Source organism: Photinus pyralis, unplaced genomic scaffold (genome assembly GCF_008802855.1).
Source record: "Photinus pyralis isolate 1611_PpyrPB1 unplaced genomic scaffold, Ppyr1.3 Ppyr1.4_LG2, whole genome shotgun sequence".
In the NCBI taxonomy this organism is placed as follows: Eukaryota; Metazoa; Arthropoda; class Insecta; order Coleoptera; family Lampyridae; genus Photinus; species Photinus pyralis.
This window is the reverse complement of record NW_022170403.1, coordinates 3,178,260-3,201,725: the sequence shown is the minus strand read 5'-3', so window position 1 is coordinate 3,201,725 and position 23,466 is coordinate 3,178,260. Positions and strand designations below refer to the sequence as shown.

General features: G+C 34.7%; 2 protein-coding genes across 6 annotated transcripts in view; one reads left to right on the top strand and one right to left on the bottom strand.

The window, feature by feature from the left end:
* The window catches only part of LOC116164280 (protein slit), a 270,589-nt gene that overhangs the window by 7,091 nt on the left and 240,032 nt on the right, over nt 1–23,466 (top strand). The window lies entirely within an intron of this gene.
* On the bottom strand, nt 2,313–7,903 carry LOC116164281 (cell surface glycoprotein 1-like). Of its 3 annotated transcripts, none has more exons than XM_031478429.1 (4): nt 7,762–7,903; nt 6,303–7,355; nt 2,720–2,994; nt 2,313–2,670 (listed from the first exon to the last, which is right to left on the bottom strand). In XM_031478429.1, exons 1-4 carry the CDS (start codon nt 7,822–7,824, stop codon nt 2,328–2,330), a joined length of 1,734 nt encoding a protein of 577 aa, XP_031334289.1. In that variant the 5' UTR covers nt 7,825–7,903; the 3' UTR covers nt 2,313–2,327. The 3 variants fall into 3 exon arrangements, with proteins under 3 accessions (XP_031334289.1, XP_031334290.1, XP_031334292.1); XM_031478430.1 differs by having other exon boundaries at nt 7,681–7,798; XM_031478432.1 differs by lacking the exon at nt 7,762–7,903 and adding an exon at nt 7,412–7,641.

The window sequence follows — 23,466 nt, the reverse complement described above, 5'->3', positions numbered from 1 at the left end:
TATACTCTGTTTTTTAACTAGGAAGACGGATTTAAAAGTTCCCGCAAAAAATCTTAGTTTCTATTGGCTCGCGCTGCGCCCGTTTTACACCCAGCTAAAATTGCCATTGACATGATTTTACTGTCAAATTTAATCGCGATTCTCCTCCGTAACTGTTGTACTTATTTTTCAGTTTTTCTGTGTTCTGAATCCATTTGTATAAATTTTAACAAAAAAAAGTTCTTTTAAGAACTAAAGTTGATATTTCGCGTCCAAAGTGTACTGGCATTAGTGATGGATTCAGTACCAGTAAAGCAAGCTTGTCTCCTTTGAAAAAACGTAGTCGCTTAAAGTTGGGTCATTTTATCAGTGTCCGAGAAGCAATTTATTATAAACACATAAACAAATGTTGTCTGATACTCCGGATATGAATTTTGCTACGCTTGTGTTGAAGATTGCATCTACCATAGGTAACGCAAATAATGATGTAGGTATATATTTGGTTATTAAAGTTTTACACATATTAGGATTTGCACGATCTACAGTATACCGGGTAATTAAAGAATATCGAAGTACTGGGATTGTTCCCTTCGAAACGTTCTGGTGGTCATAACTCTGTTGCAAATGTGAGCTCTGACGATTGGCGGAATTGTGTGCAACACGTTATTAAGGAAGAAAATAAGATGTGTAGATTGGATGGCCTAATGGATACACTTATAGAACCATTAATTATTTCACTCGGATCGGAGGACAGTGACAGTTTTAGTGAACCTTCGGAAGACAGTGACTCAATCCCTTATACATAAAGCAGTGAACTGTGCTGTTTAATAATATGAGTATAATTCCATTGTTCTGAATTTGTTCAATAACTTAGCATTTGTTGTAAATTGTAATGCGGATTGTGTAGTGTTACAACACCTGATAAAACATTTAAAACTACAATTCAAAATAATGTTTCAAATGCCAAAAAATGTATGCAGGATGATTACCTATTATCAATGTATTACCTATTTATTATAATTCGCTTTTAAACGTATGATGTATGCGTAGTATCACAGATTTAAATTAGTATATTTAAATCTGTGGTAGTATAAAGGAGTTCCTACCAAATAATGACCCAAAAGCATCAATAATGAAATCAATCTAAATGTGAAAGAAAATCACATCACACAACCCACAATACATGTCTGTATAATAGTACATTATATATCAAGGTAGAGAAGTCCACTATTATTGCCTGAGCACCAAGATTACATCTCGAGGCGCTTGCGCCGAGGGGTGTAAGGTGCGAAGGCAATAAGAGACTTCTCTACCGTGGTATATATACTATTTTTTTCACTACTAGCACTTGAAATCCTCTAAATTAACATATTATATTGATAAGAGAGTTAACGGTTGGACAGAATTTTTGTTTATTAATTTAACACGTCAATCAAGTACGTGGAAGTACAAGTCAAACAGGCCGTATTTTGTTCTGTCATTGAGATTTTTCAAAGAGTAATTTCGTTCGAATTTGTTCAAAATGTGATAATTTTAGGTATGTAATTTCTCTGGAAATTGTGAATGGTGGCAATTATTCGTTTTAGAGAACTGTCTAAACGTTCATTGAGCGAAATTTCGGGTTGTGTTTTCTAAAAGTGACAGCGTGACAGTTCTCATTATTGACTACTAGTTAATAATAAAAAATTATTAACCACTTTGAACAAATGCCGAGAAAGCCTACTTTACAAGTGGAAAAAAGGTTAATAATCATGTCATCAGACGCTAGTAGTGAAAAAAATCTATTATTTTTGTTACTAGATTCTAGTGACATTTACAGTGTAAATCAGGTTTTTAAATCCGTCTTCCTAGTTAAAAACAGAGTTTACTCCAATTTTAAACTGTCAAATATGTGTATTGTTCACATTGTTAAACAAAACAATGCATGTTCTTTCCAAATCACGTTTTGCAAAAGCGGTTTTTTCATTATTTTGACGGAACCTTAAAGTTGAAATATATCATATGATACACCATTGTAATCAGAAAAAGGAGATTTATTAAAAAATGTTAAAATCCAATATGGCTGCCATAAGATATAAAAAAGTTACCTACCAATTTTCGTTGGGCACCAAAATACGCAAATTTGACCCAATTTAAACTACATTGCATCTATCTATGGATAGTGTTCAAATCTGTGATACTAGGGACTACGTGAAGAGGTGGTTACCATAAAATGTGGCAAAAAATTCTAAACCTACAGCAAATTTTTTAAAAATGAACCTGAAGCCTTGCATTATATTGTTATACAACTTTTTGTATGCAAGAAGCACATTCCCCACTTATAAAATTTCTGAGAACATGTACAATTTTTAGAAAAAATACTTACAACCATCTGGATGCTCTTCAGTTAAAGAAGTAGGTTTTTCATCGCCTTTCTCCACGGCTAATGCTCGCTTCAGAATACTATCCGTCCTAATTCTCTCAGCGGCCGGCAACCTATATTTACCTTTACCGGCACGCGAGAGATTCAAATTAGTCAAGATACAGTCGAAATCCGTATTGTCATAGAAATCAGGTGTATAAACCTCCTTGTCACTTTTGTCTTGAGACAGCCAACGAATACGTATCCTGGGCGAGCTTTTGTAAATATTTTGTACCGCCTGACAAATGTAAAAACCTCCTTCGGAGTTCCGCACTGCTAAAAACTCGTTCCTAGAAGATAACGTTATTAATAAAAAAAAACCGGCAAATAGACACGTACTTGTAAAATATGATTAGCTTATCCTCATTATTTCTACTGCGTGGTGTTGTCGCAGTAATTTTAGAGATCATCTCAACTTCGGGTAACGGGCTTTGATACGGCTGCGTTTTAGTGCGAGTTCGTTTAGATTTGCCACCCGATCCTGGCGACTTTTGTAATGCTTTCGTTTCGGGTTTCACAACTTTGGGAGTTTCCGGGTCCGGCTTGGACACTTTGGGTTTTTTGGTTACGTTTCTAGGTGTCGTAGCTAATTTTAAAGTTGGTTTTTGATTATTCTGGAATAAACATTAATTGTAATGATGCAATTGCTGCAGAATATAAGTATAGGCAGTTTTTTGATTTCCAATTACGCCGCAATAAAAATACACCCTTAAGAAGGGGCAATTTCTGATGTACACTTTAACTAATAGTCCAAAGTATTTCGTTTGGGGGGGGGTCCCTGGTTTGAATCCGAGTTCAAGCATGGATATTTGTAAATGATATTTGGACTACAGGTTTGATGGCTCCGAACAATAAAGTGGCCTTACTGTGACTTGTGGAAATATTTACTGTATAAACACCACCAATAAATATTATTATTATTATTAAATGTATAGTGGGTTGGTTGACCTTGGATGAAACTTCCCCCACTTAAACATAAAGTCCAAAAATAAAAAAATAAATAAAAATTATCTTTTCCAAAATATAACATACCAGGGATGATATTAAAAAAAATATAAACAATTTCAAAGACGTTCAACTGATTCCAGAAACAAATTTTTTTTTAATTTCTAAAATTTTTTTAAGCATTATTGAATTTTTAGTGGTATATTTTTGAAAAGAAAATTTAATATGCTTTGAGCTTTGAAATGGGGTAATTTGCCATTTTTAGAAGTCGAGGGTCTTCGACGGTGTATCACAATACATGACATTTTACTTCAAAAATTAACCCTACAGTGGTCGCTACATTACTCATGCTCTGCAGGGGTTATATATGACCCTACGGGGTTAATTGAGAGAGCAGACTTCGACAATGCTGCAGTACTGAACTTCGCCCTTAATTTGAATGTTTTGGAATAAATCTTTCTTTCTTTTCTTGAATAATAATTATAATTTGATATATACAGTGCATTTATCTTGAACTGGAACATACGATATTGCATGCATTGTTCCCTGTTCCATTTAAAAAAAAATCGCATCAACCTATAGGAGTAGTTCAAATAGGTAGTAGGTGCAATGTACAACTGTCACCTTCAAATCTACAGCCCTGCAATAAATTTCAAAAATGCTCTCTAAAGAGATGAAAAATGAAATTATAAATTATACAGAGGTCACATCGCAAGGTTTCTTTTTTAAGAAGGGGCATGTCATATATAAAACCTAAGTAGGCTTGGTACAGTGCATGAGAAACAACAGGTATGTAAACACTTGTCATTATATTTACTTTCAGTAAATGCATTACATTATAAAAGCCTTAGTTTAATTAATAAATCCAAAAAACATAACAATGAAGACAGATAAATCAGCAGAACCAGAGATGGCGGGGTACATATGACACCCACCGTACCCACAGAGGCAACTGTGTGTCACCTAAACATTCAAGGTCGTCTGTGATGAATGAATGCTCGCCAGATCACAGGAAATGGGAAGAGATTGCTAAACTCGAAGCGTTGTTGGAGTCGGAATCCAACGACAGCAAGCAATAGAATAAATAACATTATGGCAATAAGGAAAGAACATTGCCGAGTGGCTGCAACTATTCTAACCATATGCTCAGTAGGTCATTGGCTTTATTCTAGAACCCTGGACTGTTCGATCGAGGGTATCCGGTTTAGGGGATACAAACGGAACCATTTTCTATGATTAACGACAAAAAAAAAACAACCTAGAACACGTATTTATGTACATAGCCACATCAGAGCGCTTATGTTGCCTCATCTGTGTGGACCTGATATCACTACAGTAGTTTAATTGTGACATCAAAGGTAAAACTGACCTATTTAATAGTCGCATCTCCCAGGGGATTCTGTTTAACCTCCTCCCAGCAATGAGATGGCAGAGTTGATAGAGCACTGTGCAAGAAACCATCAACATCTGATTATAGGGTGTTATTCAAATGCTCACCACACTACATGGGGGAGCACCCTAGAAGTAAATCATTACTCGAATATCTAACAAGTACTAACCTAGAAATACTTAATCGGGACACTGAATCTACCCAATGTCAGACTATAATACAGATATTAGTCTGATCTTACTAAGTATCTCAGTGGTGAGCTGGCAAGTCTAAAGCAACTTCAAATCACAGAAGGATTTCTTTTGAAATAAGCTATCAAAAAGGACTATTGAAATCCAAAGACCTACGAACAGACATGTCCTCTGAGGACTGTCCAGCAACCCTGCAAACACCCCTGGTGGTGCAAGGCGCTCGTGAAGCAGAAGACTGGGCAAACTGTTCAACAGAGCCAAACAAAATAAAAGCACAGAAACTTACTAGTCGAAGGAAAATGTCTAGCATTGACTTTTTGATAATTTTTAGTTTCTTTCTGTCAAACGATTGTCAGATTTTTATTCAGTAGGAATTGGAAAAGTGGCAGAAACTTTATACATTTGGGTTGGTAAGAGAATCTAGTTGGCAAATATAATAAATCCGAAATAGAACTTAATGACCGTTAATTATTGGAGACATTATTGCCTCCAAACGAATCATTTTGAATCCTTGGTTTATCAGAAAAAGTATATGTTTTGGTACCCAATTTGTTTTTTGTTTCAATGCTTACTTTCACTTGTCGTATACCTACCTATTATAGACATGCTCATTTATTTTTTTTGTATGTATTTTTTAGTAGTCCAGGTTTCAACCCAGACTGCTCTACCTAGCCACCTACACTGCATTCACTATAAAAAGGTAGTAGATGGCGCTATGTTTGAAGATAAACACACACAGGAAAAATATAAAACGGCACCAAATTATTGTAAAGAAGAAATATCCATACTGCGAACAGAAATAAATCTTTAACATTAACAGTTAATGACACTTCAGCAGTTTAGTTGGCAACATAAACTACCAGCTTACAAAATTCACCACTTGTTTTATGTTTCAGTGTAATACTGACTCGTGTTTTAGCCAATCAGATTGAAGGTCAAAGCTTCCCTATGCTTTCTACCGTTACCTTCTTAAAATGAATACAGTATAATATACACTTATGCCCGGTTTCACAAACGATGATTAACGTTAATCACTGATTAAAAATATTAGAATGGAAAACTCTGAGCGTATAATCAAAGGTGGCTAATATTTTTAATCATTGATTTAATAATCGTTTGTGAAACCGGGCATTAGTCTCATAATTGCAAAACCACCCAAAAATGAAAACATCTCCATGATTACGAAATTGTTTAATAGAATATTTGACACGTGGAAGTAAGTATTGGCAACATCTTCTTTTTTTCAGGTTTTTCTTTCCCCAATTCTAACTTTGAGGGCCGAGTTATCCATCTCTCAATAAATGGTGAATAAAAGTCCTTTGACACAATTAATTATCGACACAATTGAGGTGGATATCGCGGCCCTGTAATTGCGAATATTACAATTCATAAATACCTGATCCTTAGTTTTATTGACAGTAGCATTTGTTGGACTGGCACTATTGTCGTCGTCATTTTTAATCTGCTCAGGTACTTCAGTACTTTGTGAAGGAGGGGAGGGTGGACGATCGGTTTCCATCGCATCCGTACTAGTACTATCGACTGGCGGTTCAGTCTCTGCAGAAGGAACACTTTCAGTCGAAATTGCACTAGTTTCTGTAACCGAACTCGGTACACTATCAGCAGTAGCCGCCGCCATTGTGATCGTCGAACTATCTTCAGGTTCCGGCGGAGGCCTGCTTTCCTCATCCGAAGGTTTACTTTCGTTTGATTCCTTTACGCTCTCTTCGGGTTCAACGGACGCTTGTTCTAGTACGGTTTTTGCCTTTTCGGGCGTTGATTGTACTTGGATTTCGGCAGGCGGTAATTGGGGAGGAGGCTGGATCGATTTTTCTATAACTATCGGCGTTACGTGGTTCTGTGAAGGCTCAGGTTTGCTTGCAATTTTGATATCGGGTGTTCCGTTCGATTGAGGCTTCTCTGTTGGTGGTGTAGTTTCTGTCGGTTGAGATTGTGGTAGTTGATTTACCGGTGGTGTCATACTTGTCGTTTTATATGAATGTCCAACGTTGCTTTGATAATTAGGATTGTAGGATAAATTTTTTGGTGAAGGGGAGAACGTGGAGGGTGGTTGAATGTGTGCTTGTGTTGTGTTTGGTACAGGATGATTACTTACAGGTGCAGAATGTGTGTTAATGGGGATATTTCCGCTTATCGGGTAATGTTGTGAAGCATTAGGGACGTTTAAAGAATAATGGTTAGAAGGATGCGCTGTATGGACATTAGCGTTAATGCTATGCACCTGATTGTGCACACTGCCAGAGTTCGGTGCATTATGCGGTATATTAACAAGGTTTTGTGGTATATGGCTCATCGGTTGACCATATGTGGTCGGTGCTCCCTGAGTATGCATGGGTTTATTCAACTGCGAAGGTACCGGCTGATTTTGCACACCGGAAGGTGTTAATGCTGGTTTTAAGGCTGAACTCATTCTGTCAAAATTTGTAACCTGTAAATGAAATCTATATTTAATAACTGTCATCAACTAACACTGACAAGACAAACCAATTGTTCAAGGGCAACCTACTATTACTGCTACCCATTTTCCTAAGTTTCTACTCTTAACTGAAACGCATTTAGCCGTTAAACCGCTGGAATGCAATCAGTCATCGGCTACTAGATATAAACAGCCAGCGTGTATTGTTTACGCTTATAGAAAACAGCTTGGGGGAGCGTACAAACATTACGGTCACAACAACATTGAGCAAAAATAGTCTATTGTAATAAACAACTGAGAGAATAATATAATAAATTTGTTTTTCACAACTACTCACCAATAACTAGCATTTTATACAATATTTTTTAATATATCATACAAATTTATCGGATACTTATGGCGTCCAGCACCTACTTACATCAGGATTGCCAATTGCCTTGTCATAATCAAGCATCTCTCTCGCACTCGACAACACGACCATCTTTCATCAATGTCAATACAAGTAGCGGCAACGTCGCATTTTGATTGAACAACAATACCCCCGTAAAACACTAGAGGGGATATCAGTGGGGGCGTTTGTTATTACATAGACATTCTCTTTTCTCTTATGCATTTTCTCCTTATACATTCGAACATGTACTTACCACTTTTACTAAATATGTCAGTTGCAAAAGGTTTTATGACATGTTCAAAATTTCGTCAGCTTAGTATCAATATTTTCTTTATGTATGATTTTTTTCCTTTGATTTACCGACTAAAATGTAAAATCAAAATTTGAAAGTGAAAGGCAACTGGATTGTAAACATCTTAACAGTGGCGTAGCTTCATGGGTTATACGTCCTGAAATATAATATGGCTCCACTTTTCTTTATGTCCTTGACGAGTTTTGTATTATATTTTACCCAAAATCGTATTTTAATACCTATAACATTTCAATTTTCGTGTACACCTTTTGATTAATGTCAATCCGTCAGTCATTGGCCCGTATGAATAAAAGTGAGCAAATGCTTATACTTGGGGTACACCTAAAAGGCCGGATACTTACCAATTTTTAAAAAACGCGCCCGATACTCAACAGTCAACCTCAAGGGTAGTGTGGAATTATCATAGTAACTATTTGTAGCTATAGGTGGGCGTTATAGCAACAATATCACCGAATTATTTACTCATTATCGTGTAATTATGTACTTTTTGAGAACGCAACGTTCTCGTCTAATAAGCACAGCAGTTACCGATCGTAGGGCCATTTTTAAACAACTTCCCAACATAGACTTTCATGTTTTATTTGTTTTTCCAAAAGGCCATTACATTACATTATCAAAATTTTGTATCAGTGGCATCGCGTAACATTAGCTATATATTAAGACCGTTTTGATAAGAAGTTTCTATACCTACATATTCTCGAATAATACGCTGCTCTATTACTTTTAGGGCAATTTTTAAAAACCTTTCCCGACATAGACTCGATCTCTCATAATTTATTTTTTTTTCTTAAACGGGATTACCTAACATAACGTATTATTATAGAAAAACTCCTTCACGTCTATTTTCAGGTGTCTATTACGTTTTCACCATCCGCTTGACGTACCTAGGTACCCATCATGATTCCTTTACGTAATTTTTTTTTTCAATCTTCTTTATATCCTCTTGAAGTCTTCATAACGTTTCGTTTATTATCTTCTTAAGTTTTCGTCCCATTCGCCTGCGTTGTACTCCCTCTCCAGCCTTCTTTACCATTTCCGTTAAGCTTCCTTCATTGTTTTTTCAAGCCTGTATTACGTTATCCTTCATGCATATCTTTCATTTGTGTCCCTTCTGTTACGCAGAGTCGGATTTACGTACACCTTGCGGGGCCCGCAACCCCCTTTGGGTTGCAGAATACTTCTGATGTACGTAAATCCGGCCCTGCTGTTACGCTTCTGTTACACCTCGTTCATCATTCTTCACGACTTGTTCCTTCAGACCTTCTTTAGACTTTCTAACTCATGTTTTCTTCACGTTCCCACTCTTGTCTGCTTCACACTTCTCGCACGCCTTCTTTTCCTTCAAAATTTTTTCCCGCCTTTCCAACTTTTTCTCATGCTTCATCAATCAATGACCTTAAACTCTTCCACAGTCTGCGGCTCGTTTGGCACTGAGTCCACTCTTCATTGGCTTAACGATCATGCACCCTTCAACAACCCTCGACATCCTTGTAGTTACGCCTCTGCTCTATATAAAACCGCGCCAGCGCAGTATTTAAAACGGGATTGGCGCGGCGCATCTTCAGCTGTCTTTTATGCGCATTGTGGTGATCCTTTATGATCTATGGTTTCCGTTTGTTATCAATTAAAATGGCGTTTCCTTTATTGTTGTTTTTATCAATGGAATAATTTACAAAAAAAATTACTAGGTACGATACTTTCACATTCCGACAATGTAAATTTTTCAAAGGAAAAGGAGTAATCCTCGCTTGTGACATCTTTAAAAAAAAATGTATGTTTTTTAAAAAATGATTTTTATTATTTCAATTTATTTACCACTGTTGAAATTAAAGGTCCGGCAGTCCCAACACAAGCCCACGAAGTAGCCCGAAACCATCTCCTCGACCACAAAGTAAGAGAGATCATTCACGTTCCGATACTCACCTTTCCGTTAATTACAAGGAACAAACTTCGGGACTGTTTCATAGGCATGACTCGTCACCTGTAAGTTGAAATTTTGTTCATTTAATTATTGTTGGCCATTTGCACTTGTAATAACAGCTTACTGCATGGGTCACTTTGTGACTATACAAGGGAAAGCATTATTATTTGTCTTCACAGATTTGTACACGCAAGCAACAATATTGTTTTAGTAATATCAAGTAACCATGGCAACCTTTTTTATCATTCTGTAACTAAGGGCTAGTTGTACACTTGTACTTGTACAAGATGTCGAGGAATGTATTTCCCTTTTTAAAGAAAGTTTAAAAATTTATTCAGTGAACCAAAGTACACACAATGTAGATGCATTTTATTTTTTAAGAATCCCCAAAATTTTCCATGTTCCAGGAAATTATCCGATAGGTATTCTCGCGTATGATTAGGGCGTTATGCGTGGGTGCACCGTCCTGTTAAAACCAACAGTTTTCAACTTTGTGTTTTTTTTGTGTGCCGTACATCGTTGTATCAGTAATAAAAAAATGCTACTTAATACAGCATGTACTTCTTTACGGGCCATATAAAAAAAGAAAGTTCATGGTTTCTCCAAAACAAAACATTGTATTGGAAATCTCTCAACGCTGTCTTGTAGAGCTTAAATAGTGGCAATCAGAAATTGTTTTTTTTTGTATCTCTTCAAAAAATAAAAACGAAATTGACCAATTTTGAATTTTTTGCCATATATTCGGAAGTAATCAGAATTTTCTGGTTTTCTTTACAGCATTATAATTACTCTTTAATTAATTAAAGATGCCCATAATTAGGTACTAATTTATAAATACATTTCCAATGATGCAAATAAAATACATAATTCCTGTAATAGCGCATTATCAAAATGGCACCATTATTTCGAGAACATACTGGTATTGTGCCTGACAGATAAATAGTAATTTTTTTAATCTGTTAATACCTCTCCACTACTCCAATTAAGGTTATCAAAAACTTTTGGAGATTATACATTTACGGCATGTTACTAATAAAGTTTTTATTGCCACTCTCCTCACCAACACTCACCAGATAATATTATGAATTTAAATATCTAAATGTGATATCTTTTGTTTTATAGGGGACCTATTTGAAGTGATTTATTTATATATTTTTGCTACTTAAGAAGGTACAGTTAGGATACCTTTGTAGAATCTAAAATATCTTAATTTTGATAATTTCATCGGGGACATCCTGTGATTTTCGCGCCGTATCAGTTTTAAATGGTATAAAGACATGTAACACTAGTCAGTTTAATTCGTTCCTGCTTTTTGTAAATAAAAAAGGTTTTTGTGTTTTTTTGTAATTTTTTTTATATTTGTTTCCGGAAGTGTATGCCAACTACCAACATAAGAGTAAGTTTGGTTTTTTTTTCTTTATTATAATGTACTTTACAACCTTGCATAAGCATATTCTTTTATGTTGTCTTTCAAGAGGAAGGGCATGATATCTCGAAAACGAATGGATCAATTATGATTAAATTTTGCATGTGGATTCTTTATCAAGTTTGTAGATCGGAGTTCGTGAATTGGCAATGTAGGGCAAAAAATAAGGAAGGCCCTTTTGACTTCTCCATTAGTTATGAACCGAATTCTATAAAATTCAAACTGACATAGCTTTAGCCATATACGCAATGCCAAGCTATACCCATACCCAGGACCTCGTTTGCTAGATTTCTTTAATTTATTATGTTTAAGAATTTATGTCATTTCACACCTCTATACAGGGTGTAATTTAAAAAACGACGCAAGCTGTAGCTGCAGTTTTTGTCTGAATTAAATGCAACAAAAACCATATTTAATGACTGCAAAAATACTACCAATAGATTATGATTAAAATGTTTTAAATTATTGTTTTCGGGCTTAAATTTTTTAAATGACGTGATTATTCTTTCTTGATTTAATTTGATAGAATTTGCCTCCCTGAAATCAATTATTAATATCAAAGTTACTTTTGATTGGAATTTTTCACACAAGAAAAATTAAAGAAGTTATTTTTTCAAAATTTTAGAACATACCATGGGAACAATAATTTAATGGCTGTCATTACGCTTTTGTGTAGTTGCTACTTGATGCTTTGGCATATGCCTGGCCTCTCTGCTCTGTCTGGGGTTTTGTCAGAGGGTTTTCCACAAACGTACGTAGCTACGCATAATGCTAGCATTATATTGAAATCTACGAGGCGAATGCTGGAGCAGTACTCTTCCCTCTCAGTAGACAGTAGGTACCCTAGATTTCTAGATAATCTTTAAATGATACAAGATAAGATAATTTGCTACTGTGTTATATTTCCAAGTTTACGTTAAAGGTATATCAGCGTGGTCTTTGTACTAATTTGAAGAAACATCTTTTTTTGTCTTCTACAAATAACCTTCCGGTGGTGGAGTTCGTGAAGTACTAAATTAGACATTATCTATGGAACAGTTTGAAATGCTAATTTGTGTGGGAAACCCCCGCTTAATATTGTCATTATTTCTATTGTCAAAAGAATTTCAGTAATGTTGTCTACATTAAGCACGTTCCAATTACCCAATTTGCAATAGGAGGAACACCCAATTTTTTTTTAATGAAATGACACATTTACTAAAACGTAACAGGCGCTTGATAATGGAAACACTTTGGTAAGATTTAAATAAAAAGAAATTTATGACCTTTATTTACAATGTTTATTTTACCTTGTAAAAATAATGCTATATCATGGGACACGAAACATTACAATCAACATAACTGTTACTAAATTACATACGATTACCTCGCACCTAATAGCACATTTTCGGTGATGGAAAATTTAGTTCACACTTGTCATGAATATAAAATGTTTATTCGAAATTATTACTTCCCAAAGTGGTGTCCATTAAATTAGTTTAAATAATTTTGTTTCTGGTAATGGATTTTCTACTCAAGGTTACACATGGAGGTTTGTTGTACGCAATTTTTTTTATTGTTTAATGAGCGGATACATTAATTGTTTCGTATTTTACCCGTTTTGTTGTTTCAAGAATTTGTGTAAATTGCGCCTGGCACCTTTACTTTTTAATAGGAAAACAGAAACTTGAACATAAAAAAACTGTTGAAATGTTGGTACAGCTTCCTTCTTTTAGAGGTATTCAGTTCTTCATATTCGATTGAGCTGATGTTAATTTTAAGATGTGCGGTTAGTGCATAATTTTGTTATTTCAAAAAATGTAAGTTACTGTAGTAGAATTCATAGTGCATTTGAAGGTAATCGATTCACGTAATCACTGAACCAGGGAAGAAGTTCTGTTTGAGTTTGTTGGGTTTTAGAATTATATGAAATGAAAAGGGTTAGAGTCTATCTAAAGCGAATTTCAATTTTTTCCCTAAGACAGAAGAATAAAAGTAAGTGCTCTTATTTTATAGGCTACCGCAAGGGGGGGACTTCTTAATAGACATGGTAAATGTTTTGCAATTGTCTTTAAAAACAGGCGCAATACAGCTAAATGTAATGTACAGTCCGAGTGAAAAGTAATGTCTCTAGGATACCTCAACTGTAGCACACAGTATGTAAAAATTAGTGATGTGGATTGTAAAATAACGATTTGTAAGTTACATAAAAAACGGTTATATTACTCGTAACTTACAAGAGGCCGGCTTTTTAATGTAATTTATGTCTTTTATGAAACTTACGTTTTTAATTTAAAAAACCGTCATTTTTGTAAGTTACATAAATGTAATACCTATTTGATACATGTTGATCGATACTACCACAGACCATCAACGGTACTACCAACGTAAACGATTCACCGTTGAATTTAGTTTGGTTTAATGAAGATGACACAGCCTCTAATTCGCGATCTGGACCTTCTTCCTCCAAACGACGCGTGATGGCGAAATACCTACTGCTTGGGTATTTTATTTAATACACCAAAATATATAATTTAACAAGTGTTTTTATTTTCAAACACTCACAAAATTCAAAAAGGTTTATACAATATTGAAAAAAAAAACATAAAAAACATAAATGACAATTTAATTTTAAAAAAATATTTGTAAATTACATAAAAAACATAATTACTGGTAATTTTACTGTAAAATTACGGTTTTTTTTAAAAAATGGCAAGTTACATAAATTACATAAAAAACATAAACAATTGGTAATTTTACACGTAATATTACGCACTTTAACAAAAACGTGTAATTTAAAATCACTAGTTTCTAGTCTATAACTTTTGATTGAGAAGTCTGATCGAAAAAGTACGAATTGTTTTGGATTCTACGCACCAAAAATAATAAGAAAAAGTGTTTTCCCGAGAAATTTTGGTGTAGTCGATTTTTGGTAAAAAAGGAAGGTTATACACTGCCTTTTTTTGAGCCCTGAAAAAAAAATTGTCTCAGATCGACCCGGAAAAAAATTTTTCTTATAGAATGTGGCCTGTAGAATCCATAATTTCAAACAGTTCCAAGATTGGGCTACTAGTTCAAATGTTACAGCCCTTTGAATTTTCTTTCGAAATTGGTTTCTAGTCTATAACTTTTGATTGAGAAGTCTGATCGAAAAAGTACGAATTGATTTGGATTCTACGCACACAAATTAATAAGAAAAAGTATTTTCCCGAGAAATTTTGGTGTAGTCGATTTTTGGTAAAAAAGGAAGGTTATACACTGCCTTTTTTTGAGCCCCGAAAAAAAAATTGTCTCAGATCGACCAGGAAAAAAAATTTTCTTATAGAATGTGGCCTGTAGAATCCATAATTTCAAATAGTTCCAAGATTGGGCTATTAGTTCAAAAGTTACAGCCGTTTGAATTTTCTTTCGAAATTGGTTTCTAGTCTATAACTTTTGATTTAGAAGTCTGATCGAAAAAGTACGAATTGATTTGGATTCTACGCACCCAAATTAATAAGAATAAGTGTTTTCCCGAGAAATTTTGGTGTAGTCGATTTTTGGTAAAAAAAGGAAGGTTATACATGGCTTTTTTTTGACCCCCGACAAAAAATTGTCTCAGATTGCTCGGAAAAAAAAATTTTCTTATAGAAATGTCGCCTGTAGAATCCATAATTTCAAACAGTTCCAAGATTGGGCTACTAGTTCAAAAGTTACAGCCCTTTGAATTTTTTTTCGAAATTGGTTCTAGTCTGTAACTTTTGATTGAGAAGTCTAATCGAAAAAGTACGAATTGTTTTGGATTCTACGCACCAAAATTAATAAGAAAAAGTGTTTTTCCGAGAAATTTTGGTGCAGTCGATTTTTGGTAAAAAACGAAGGTTATACACCGCCTTTTTTTGAGCCCCGAAAAAAAAATTGTCTCAGATCAATCCGGAAAAAAAATTTTCTAATAAAATGTGGCCTGTAGAATCCATAATTTCAAACAGTTCTAAGATTGGGCTACTAGTTCAAAAGTTACAGCCCTTTGAATTTTTTTTCGAAATTGGTTTCTAGTCTGTAACTTTTGATTGAGAAGTCTAATCGAAAAAGTACGAATTGTTTGGGATTCTACGCATCAAAATTAATAAGAAAAAGTGTTTTCCCGAGAAATTTTGGTGTGGTCGATTTTTGGTAAAAAAGGAAGGTTATACAATGCCTTTTTTTGGACCCCGAAAAAAAATGTCTCAGATCGATCCGGAAAAAAAATTGTCTAATAGAATGTGGCCTGTAGAATCCATAATTACAACCAGTTCCAAGATTGGGCCACTAGTTCAAAAGTTACAGCCCTTTGAATTTTTTTTTCGAAATTGGTTTCTAGTCTGTAACTTTTGATTGAGAAGTCTAATCGAAAAAGTGCGAATTGTTTTGGATTCTACGCACAAAATTAATAAGAAAAGGTGTTTTCTCGAGAAATTTTGTTGCAGTCGTTTTTTGGTAAAAAAGTAAGGTTATACACTGCCTTTTTTTGAGCCCCGAAAAAAAAATTGTCTCAGATCGATCCGGAAACAAAATTTTCTTATAGAATGTGGCCGGTAGAATCCATAATTTCAAACAGTTCCAAGATTGGGCTACTAGTTCAAAAGTTACAGCCCTTTGAATTTTTTTTTCGAAATTGGTTTCTAGTCTGTAACTTTTGATTGAGAAGTCTAATCGAAAAAGTGCGAATTGTTTTGGATTCTACGCACAAAATTAATAAGAAAAGGTGTTTTCTCGAGAAATTTTGTTGCAGTCGTTTTTTGGTAAAAAAGTAAGGTTATACACTGCCTTTTTTTGAGCCCCGAAAAAAAAATTGTCTCAGATCGATCCGGAAACAAAATTTTCTTATAGAATGTGGCCGGTAGAATCCATAATTTCAAACAGTTCCAAGATTGGGCTACTAGTTCAAAAGTTACAGCCCTTTGAATTTTTTTTCGCAATTGGTTTCTAGTCTGTAACTTTTGATTGAGAAGTCTAATCGAAAAAGTACGCATTGTTTTGGATTCTACGCACCAAAATGAGTAAGAAAAAGTGCTTTTCCGAGAAATTTTGGTGCAGTCGATTTTTGGTAAAAAACGAAGGTTATACACTGCCTTTTTATGAGCCCCGAAAAAAAAATTGTCAGATCGATCCGGAAAAAAAATGTTCTAATAGAATGTGGCCTGTAGAATCCATAATTTCAAACAGTTCCAAGATTGGGCTACTAGTTCAAAAGTTATAGCCCTTTGAATTATTTTTCGAAATTGGTTTCTAGTCTGTAACTTTTGATTGAGAAGTCTAATCGGAAAGTACGAATTGTTTTGGATTCTACGCACCAAAATTAATAAGAAAAAGTGTTTTTCCGAGAAATTTTGGTGCATTCGATTTTTGGTAAAAAACGAAGGTTATACACCGCCTTTTTTTGAGCCCCGAAAAAAAAATTGTCTCAGATCAATCCGGAAAAAAAATTTTCTAATAAAATGTGGCCTGTAGAATCCATAATTTCAAACAGTTCTAAGATTGGGCTACTAGTTCAAAAGTTACAGCCCTTTGAATTTTCTTTCGAAATTGGTTTCTAGTCCATAACTTTTGATTGAGAAGTCTGATCGAAAAAGTACGAATTGTTTTGGATTCTACGCACCAAAATTAATAAGAAAAAGTGTTTTCCCGAGAAATTTTTGTGCAGTCGATTTTTGGTTAAAAAAAGGAAGGTTATACACTGCCTTTTTTTGAGGCCCTCAAAACAAATTGTCTCAGATCGACCGGAAAATTTTTCTTATAGAATGTGGCCTGTAGAATCCATAATTTCAAACAGTTCCAAGATTGGGCTACTAGTTCAAAAGTTACAGCCCTTTGAATTTTCTTTCGAAATTGGTTTCTTAGTCTATAACTTTTGATTGAGAAGTCTGATCGAAAAAGTACGAATTGTTTTGGATTCTACCCACCAAAATTAATAAGAAAAAGTGTTTTCCCGAGAAATTTTAGTGCAGTCGATTTTTGGAAAAAAGGAAGGTTATACACTGCCTTTTCTTTTGCCTCGAAAAAAAATTGTCTTAGATCGTCCTGGGAAAAAAATTTTCTTATAGAACGTGGCCTGTAGAATCCATAATTTCAAACAGTTCCAAGATTGGGCTACTAGTTCAAAAGTAAAATGTAATTGATTTAGATAAGCGATGGCACATGCGCATAGTTGTTAGATCAGGAAATGTGCTCGCATTTTATCCGCCCTTACCAAAGATAAAAAGTAGGATGGAGATGGTCAAGAAAAGCGGCGCGGCAATGTACGGGGCGATGTCGGGTCATTTGACTTAGCGTACTTTAGACTTTTAGAGACTTATTAAGCGGGAGAGAAAAGCGAAGGTTTATAGGGGAGTCGATAGTGTCCGTCTGTCTGTGAACACGACAAATGTCCAGTGCTTGGTTCGATTCGGTTCAAACTTTGCACAGTTGACCTATACTGTGTGTTAATTTCAAAAGTATCCATCTTTAGACAATTACTCTTGACCTGATGTGATTATTGCGCTGAGTGGAAAGTTCAAAAATGATACCTAGAGAATTTTATGTTTTGATCCCTTAACTTCCCAACCACCCTACTGCGAAATTTAAACTGGCACCCCCTACCTTATGATACATCATTTAAAATGGCATAAAAATTCTCTACTGAACCAAGATTTAAAAAATGAACTCGAACGATTGGTTCTTAAGATAAACTACACAGACAATGGAAGGTAGGAAATTAATTTTAAATTCCGAAGTGAGGTGGCTGGCGGCGAAAGGATGAAACCTAAAATTCTCTAGGTAGCATTTTTGAAGAGTTATTAAGAGTGGATATTTTTGAAATGTAACATGTAACAAGACATGAATGACATGAAAATGAGTCAAATCCAATGACCCCGTTGGGTCACACCGAGGTGCTCTGCCGCTTTAGTAGATCCACCGTAGGAGTTTATTTTTTCTGATTCCACCGTTTGTAACGGGGTAAAATGTTTCAATAAGGCGCCTTCAAATTATTTGTTGGTTTTGTAAAAACGTTTATTTTATTTTTGTATGTCATTGTGTTACTACAATTCGTGTGTGATAATTAAGGTTTATTTTGCATGCGATCTCAGAAAATTATGTGTTAATTCGAATTTCAACAAAAATAAAGGAAATGTTCTGATAAGCCAGTGTTGAGATTTTCCAGCGTTTCGGAACCCAGCTGGACCCTGAGATTCAATTTTTCTTTAGTCAATACAAATAAGTTTATGCGAAAATGAGGGTTTAATTGTGTAATTTTGAGCTATCTAGGCAAGTCGTATTTGAGTGGTCTAATGAATTCATGCAATTGCGCACAGTAATAATTTTTGGCGCCCAACGTGGGGCACAGAATTTATTTTTAATGAAGGGTTTGTAAGGATGCTTTTCGGAAGTAAATTTTTGTATACCGAGCAGGATAAAATGATCCCGTTTTTAAACTGCAAGTAAATAATTACTTCCTAGGAAATAATTACAACAAATGTTGAGTGTTAAAAAGAACTGTAAATGAGATTTTTACAAAAATAAAATTGACATTCTATCAGGCTTTAGGCGCATCAATCTTCATCATAATTATTTCCCATTCCTCATGTGCCCACCATTTACGTTCCATGAATAAATTGTATCTAGTCCCTAGCACATTACATGGCACTGGTGTTTGTGGTGTTTTTTTAATTTACTTTGATTCTGAAACCGAAACTACCTCTTTCTTCGGGTCAAGACTGACTCTTCAAATTTTTCCACTACCCATTAAAACATTAAATTGCTTTAGAATGCGATTAGTGATTCTTAGCATAATTCAACAGATATCCTGAACGGATAGACCATATATTGGTACTAGCATACCTTCGTAGATCTTCCTTTTCATTTTTTCCGTGACATTTTAAATGGGAATCCATGCTGAGCCTTTAGATGACATACTGCGTCGTTGATTGTTCATGAACTACACCCCTCAAAATATTCCTCCAATTTTGTAAAGTGCAAGGTAGTACTGTCAGTGTAAACTTAATACCAGTATTCACATCTAACATTGGATTCTAATAACCTGATATTTGTTGAATTAAAAAAAGATCAAAGTAAATTCAAATTTATGCCAGGCTGTTACTTCGACATATGATATTGAGAATTTCGATTTAAAAAAATAAAAGAATTGATGACTATCTACAGTAAAAATCGATCGCTTCAGAACAACGTGTTACCATCCTTACTACATTTTCATTTATAACATACGTTTTCAATGACATGGAGAATTATCATAATTTTAGGTTAACAACAGTTATGTGGTTTTCAAGTATTATCTGTGGAGTATATTTGTAGTACGGTGTGTTAATTTTTGGTGTATGATATTAGCTACCTGATCGTGTCCATGTTTGTAGGGATATCGAAAAGCCTAGGGTGAAGTTATTAGTGTAATAAATTTGTACTTAGTCTTAGCTTCGTTGCCTTATGATCACCCCTATCATTAGTTTAGTTTAACGTATGTGTTTTGGCGTACTTTTCATTACAATACCACTAATACTTCTTCCGCCGATCTGATAGTACGTCGGGTACTTGGCTAGAATGGGGAAAATACTGCACTTTTTGATTGGAATATGCCACTTTCTGTGGTAATAGTTAATACCAAAAGGTAACTTTTGAGATAGGGAGCCACTCGAAAATCCGTGCAGGAAACCAAAATGGTGGCCGTCAAAATGGCGCCATTAGCCGCAATATATTTTTTTGTATCTCTGCTCCTAATAGTCCGATTTTAATTTTCTTTTTTTTTTATTGAAAGCTCTTGTGACGAGGAAACTTTTTTGCTATATAACCTTTATCTCTAAAACTTAAGGATTTAGCACAATTTTTAAAAAAAGTGTTTTTTTTACGAATTTGTATCACAAGTACCTAAGCTCTTAATTGTGCAATATCCCGGTCTTTTCGACAAAAAAGGCCATCGTTTAGAAATTAAATCGATACAACCCCAAAACTCCATGTATCTACCCTGCAAGTTCGGAAAATTTCAATGCGCCATGTTTTTTTTTAAAATGCGCAATATTTGTTTCATCAGGCACGATATCAAGCATTATGAAAATTGAAAGGAAAAGACTCGTCAATTTTTTTCTCTGAAAAACAGAAAATACACTCTGCTTTTAAAGTAATTAAAGAAACACTCATTATATCAACTTTAACTCTTACTCTCGCTCTTACTTATCCTATTTTATTTAACTAGTTGGTTTAAGATACGACGAATGTGAAATTTGGAGTGCTTATACATATATCAGATCATGGGTTTTTTCGAGGATTTTCTCTCGGGTTTTCTTTAAGAATATTAACGGAATATTATGATTTCCAAGTTTTAGATACCTATTCATATAAGTTGAATCATTTTTATTATACAGGGAATCCACCTTCTGTAAGCGGACGATAGAGCCTCAATGGTTGAGATTAATGGTAACGGTTTGTTGGTACGTGAAGCCTGAGGGGAAGCCTAAAACGTATTTTTAGGTATATAGGGTGTTTTCGAGGGCAGCCTATACATTTTGATATTTTTTATAGGTATCCCCGGGTATCCCTTAACAAAAGAATTATTTTTGTAGGTCTTATCGGTTTTTTTCGTAATGCTAACCGCGAGGCTAACCGTTTTCCGGATATGCTTTTTATACAAGGTGAAAATTTGATCTTCAAATCATTTTTTAAAGAAACTTTTTATGACATCCATAATTATAAAAAGTTTGCTACCAATCCACGTACATTCAATTTGGGGTCAGTAGCATACTTCTGCACGGTCACTGTCACAGGGGGCATACTGTTTTTAAATAGCAACCACTATTTTCTTGATGTAGTGAATTATTTGTCGATACAAACTGATACAATAAAACTCGTTTTTCAAATAATTGAATTTTAATATTTCTTTAGCTAATCGACTTCGAATAGTATAGACCGATTCATCATCAGACCTTAAGAGTCAGAATATTGTGCTGAATAATACAAATCCATACATATGTTACACACAAAAATCGGGTTGAGCTTACTTGTGATTCAAATTCGTAAAAAAAACACTGCATTGTGCTAAATCCTTAAGTTTTAGAGATAAAGGTTATATAGCAAAACTTTCCACGTCACAAGAGCTTTCAATCAAAAAAAAAGAAAATTAAAATCAGACTATTAGGAGCAGAGATACAAAAAAATATATTGCGGCTAATGGCGCCATTTTGACGGCCACCATTTTGGTTTCCTGCACGGATTTTCGAGTGGCTCCCTATCTCAAAAGTTGCCTTTTGGTCTTAACTATTACCACAGAAAGTGGCATATTCCAATCAAAAAGTGCAGTTTTTTTTTGTGTACCCAAAGTACTATGAGAAGGAGAATTGTTTTAATACCGTTGTCACATAAAAGGGAATGGATAGTTCTCTGTCAAACACAATCCTGTAAATTGTAGTTATCAGTTAGTAGGTTTTCTTATATTTTGAAAAGCACTCAACTATTGTTTGGTATTGGGACGATTGTCAAATAAATTACCCAACAGTTTTCAGTTCTTGCAACGTCCTTACTCAAAATGAAGACACGAAACAATAAAAAATCTTGGCCAATGCTAAGAAATTTTATAAATCCCTCATTTCATTATGAATGGGTTTAGGATGATTGCATTGAGAATGTTATTGACAATCGATCATCTAGTACTATTAAGGTGAATTCCGCCCACAGTACCTATAATTGCAGAATGCCGCCGTTTCTCTAATAGCCAATTATAGAGTTCTAGAGTTAATCAAGATGTGTCTAGATCACATTTCATTTATAGCATCGCCTCGCAAGCCGTAAAAATCATACCTGCACGTATTATTAGCATACCGTACCAATAACAAAATTGTTTCCCCCCGATGGTTTGCTTTAGGTTTAAGTTTACGACTTTGTTTTGTTGTACACGGCGGCGTTGAAAAGTAACCACGAATAAATAAGTCCATAATTTGGCAAATCACGATACGTCCCCTTACATAACAGGGCCATAAAAACGCCCACACGCACATATGTAAGATACCATCAAAATATATGGAGGGCCCTGCATATATCGATAAGTTAAATATCAAGAAGGCGGTAGGTAGAACGTTTACAAGACGGTAATGAATGGCACTGGCCGAAACTTGAGACAAATCCAACGACTGAAAATTATGGGTTATCCTTTTCCGGTTGTTTTATTTTGGCATCGGGGAATGCCACAATTTCTTTTTATTTAAGTTATTAGCGAGCTCTTTTATTATAAATGCTAATTTATGTGCGGGGTTGAAAATTACGATCATAAATCGCCTATGAGGGTATTTTAGACATGGCCACATTTCAATTGAAATTAATGATCGAATGCACGCAGTGTGTGTTGGGTCAAAATTTAATTTTATTAAATTCCGAAGGAGGAATTTAAACTTAACCTTAAAATTTACAGCCGCTGTCATTTGGGAAGGGTATTTAATTCGTAAGTGTGTCATTATACATTTAAGTACTAATAAATACTCATTATATAAGGATAGAACCATCAGATATAACGTTTTGGGAAAGTCTTGTGTTCTATGCGCGCGATTAAACGCTGAAGATATCATTAAGTTACTAAAAAGGTTATTAGATGGATGCTAAAGAATTCTTGGCTAATTGAAAATCTCTGAAACAACTACATATGGAACTTGCCGCTATGCCATTTAGTTTTAAAGTTATAAAAAGATTCAAATTTTATTGTTTAACTTCCAAATAAAAACCGAGAATTTAGGATTTCCAAAATGAGTCATCTCCTGCATTGTAAGAATGTAATTCCACAGAATGTTTAGTGCATGGGTTTTCAAGGAACGGTCCAAATACGAGTAGTACATTTCGTCATTTTGAAATAGGCGTTAATCAATTAAAAAGAGAATAGGTAGGGATTAACCTGGAGAGATTCTTGAAGGCATTCATTCAGCCGCGAACGAAACAAGACAGATTGACCTGTGTCGTTGTAAAGCATAATGGTAAAATCAAGGGTAAAATTATCTAAACTTCCGCATTTGAAAAAGCATAGGGTATAGAAATTTGCTTTGTGAAAGTTTCTCCTTTGGTGTCAATACAAAGCACTGAGAACCCCGTTACTAACAAACTGTCGTGGAA

What these genes read in the sequence shown, in the direction of transcription:
- LOC116164281 (XM_031478429.1), bottom strand. Translation starts at nt 7,824, where the DNA reads ATGGTCGTGTTGTCGAGTGCGAGAGAGATGCTTGATTATGACAAGGCA. An exon ending in TCAATAAAACTAAGGATCAG is followed by an intron (nt 2,995 to 6,302) that starts GTATTTATGAAT and finishes TGTTTATTCCAG; the next exon opens with AATAATCAAAAACCAACTTT. An exon ending in AAGCTAATCATATTTTACAA is followed by an intron (nt 2,671 to 2,719) that starts GTACGTGTCTAT and finishes GTTATCTTCTAG; the next exon opens with GAACGAGTTTTTAGCAGTGC.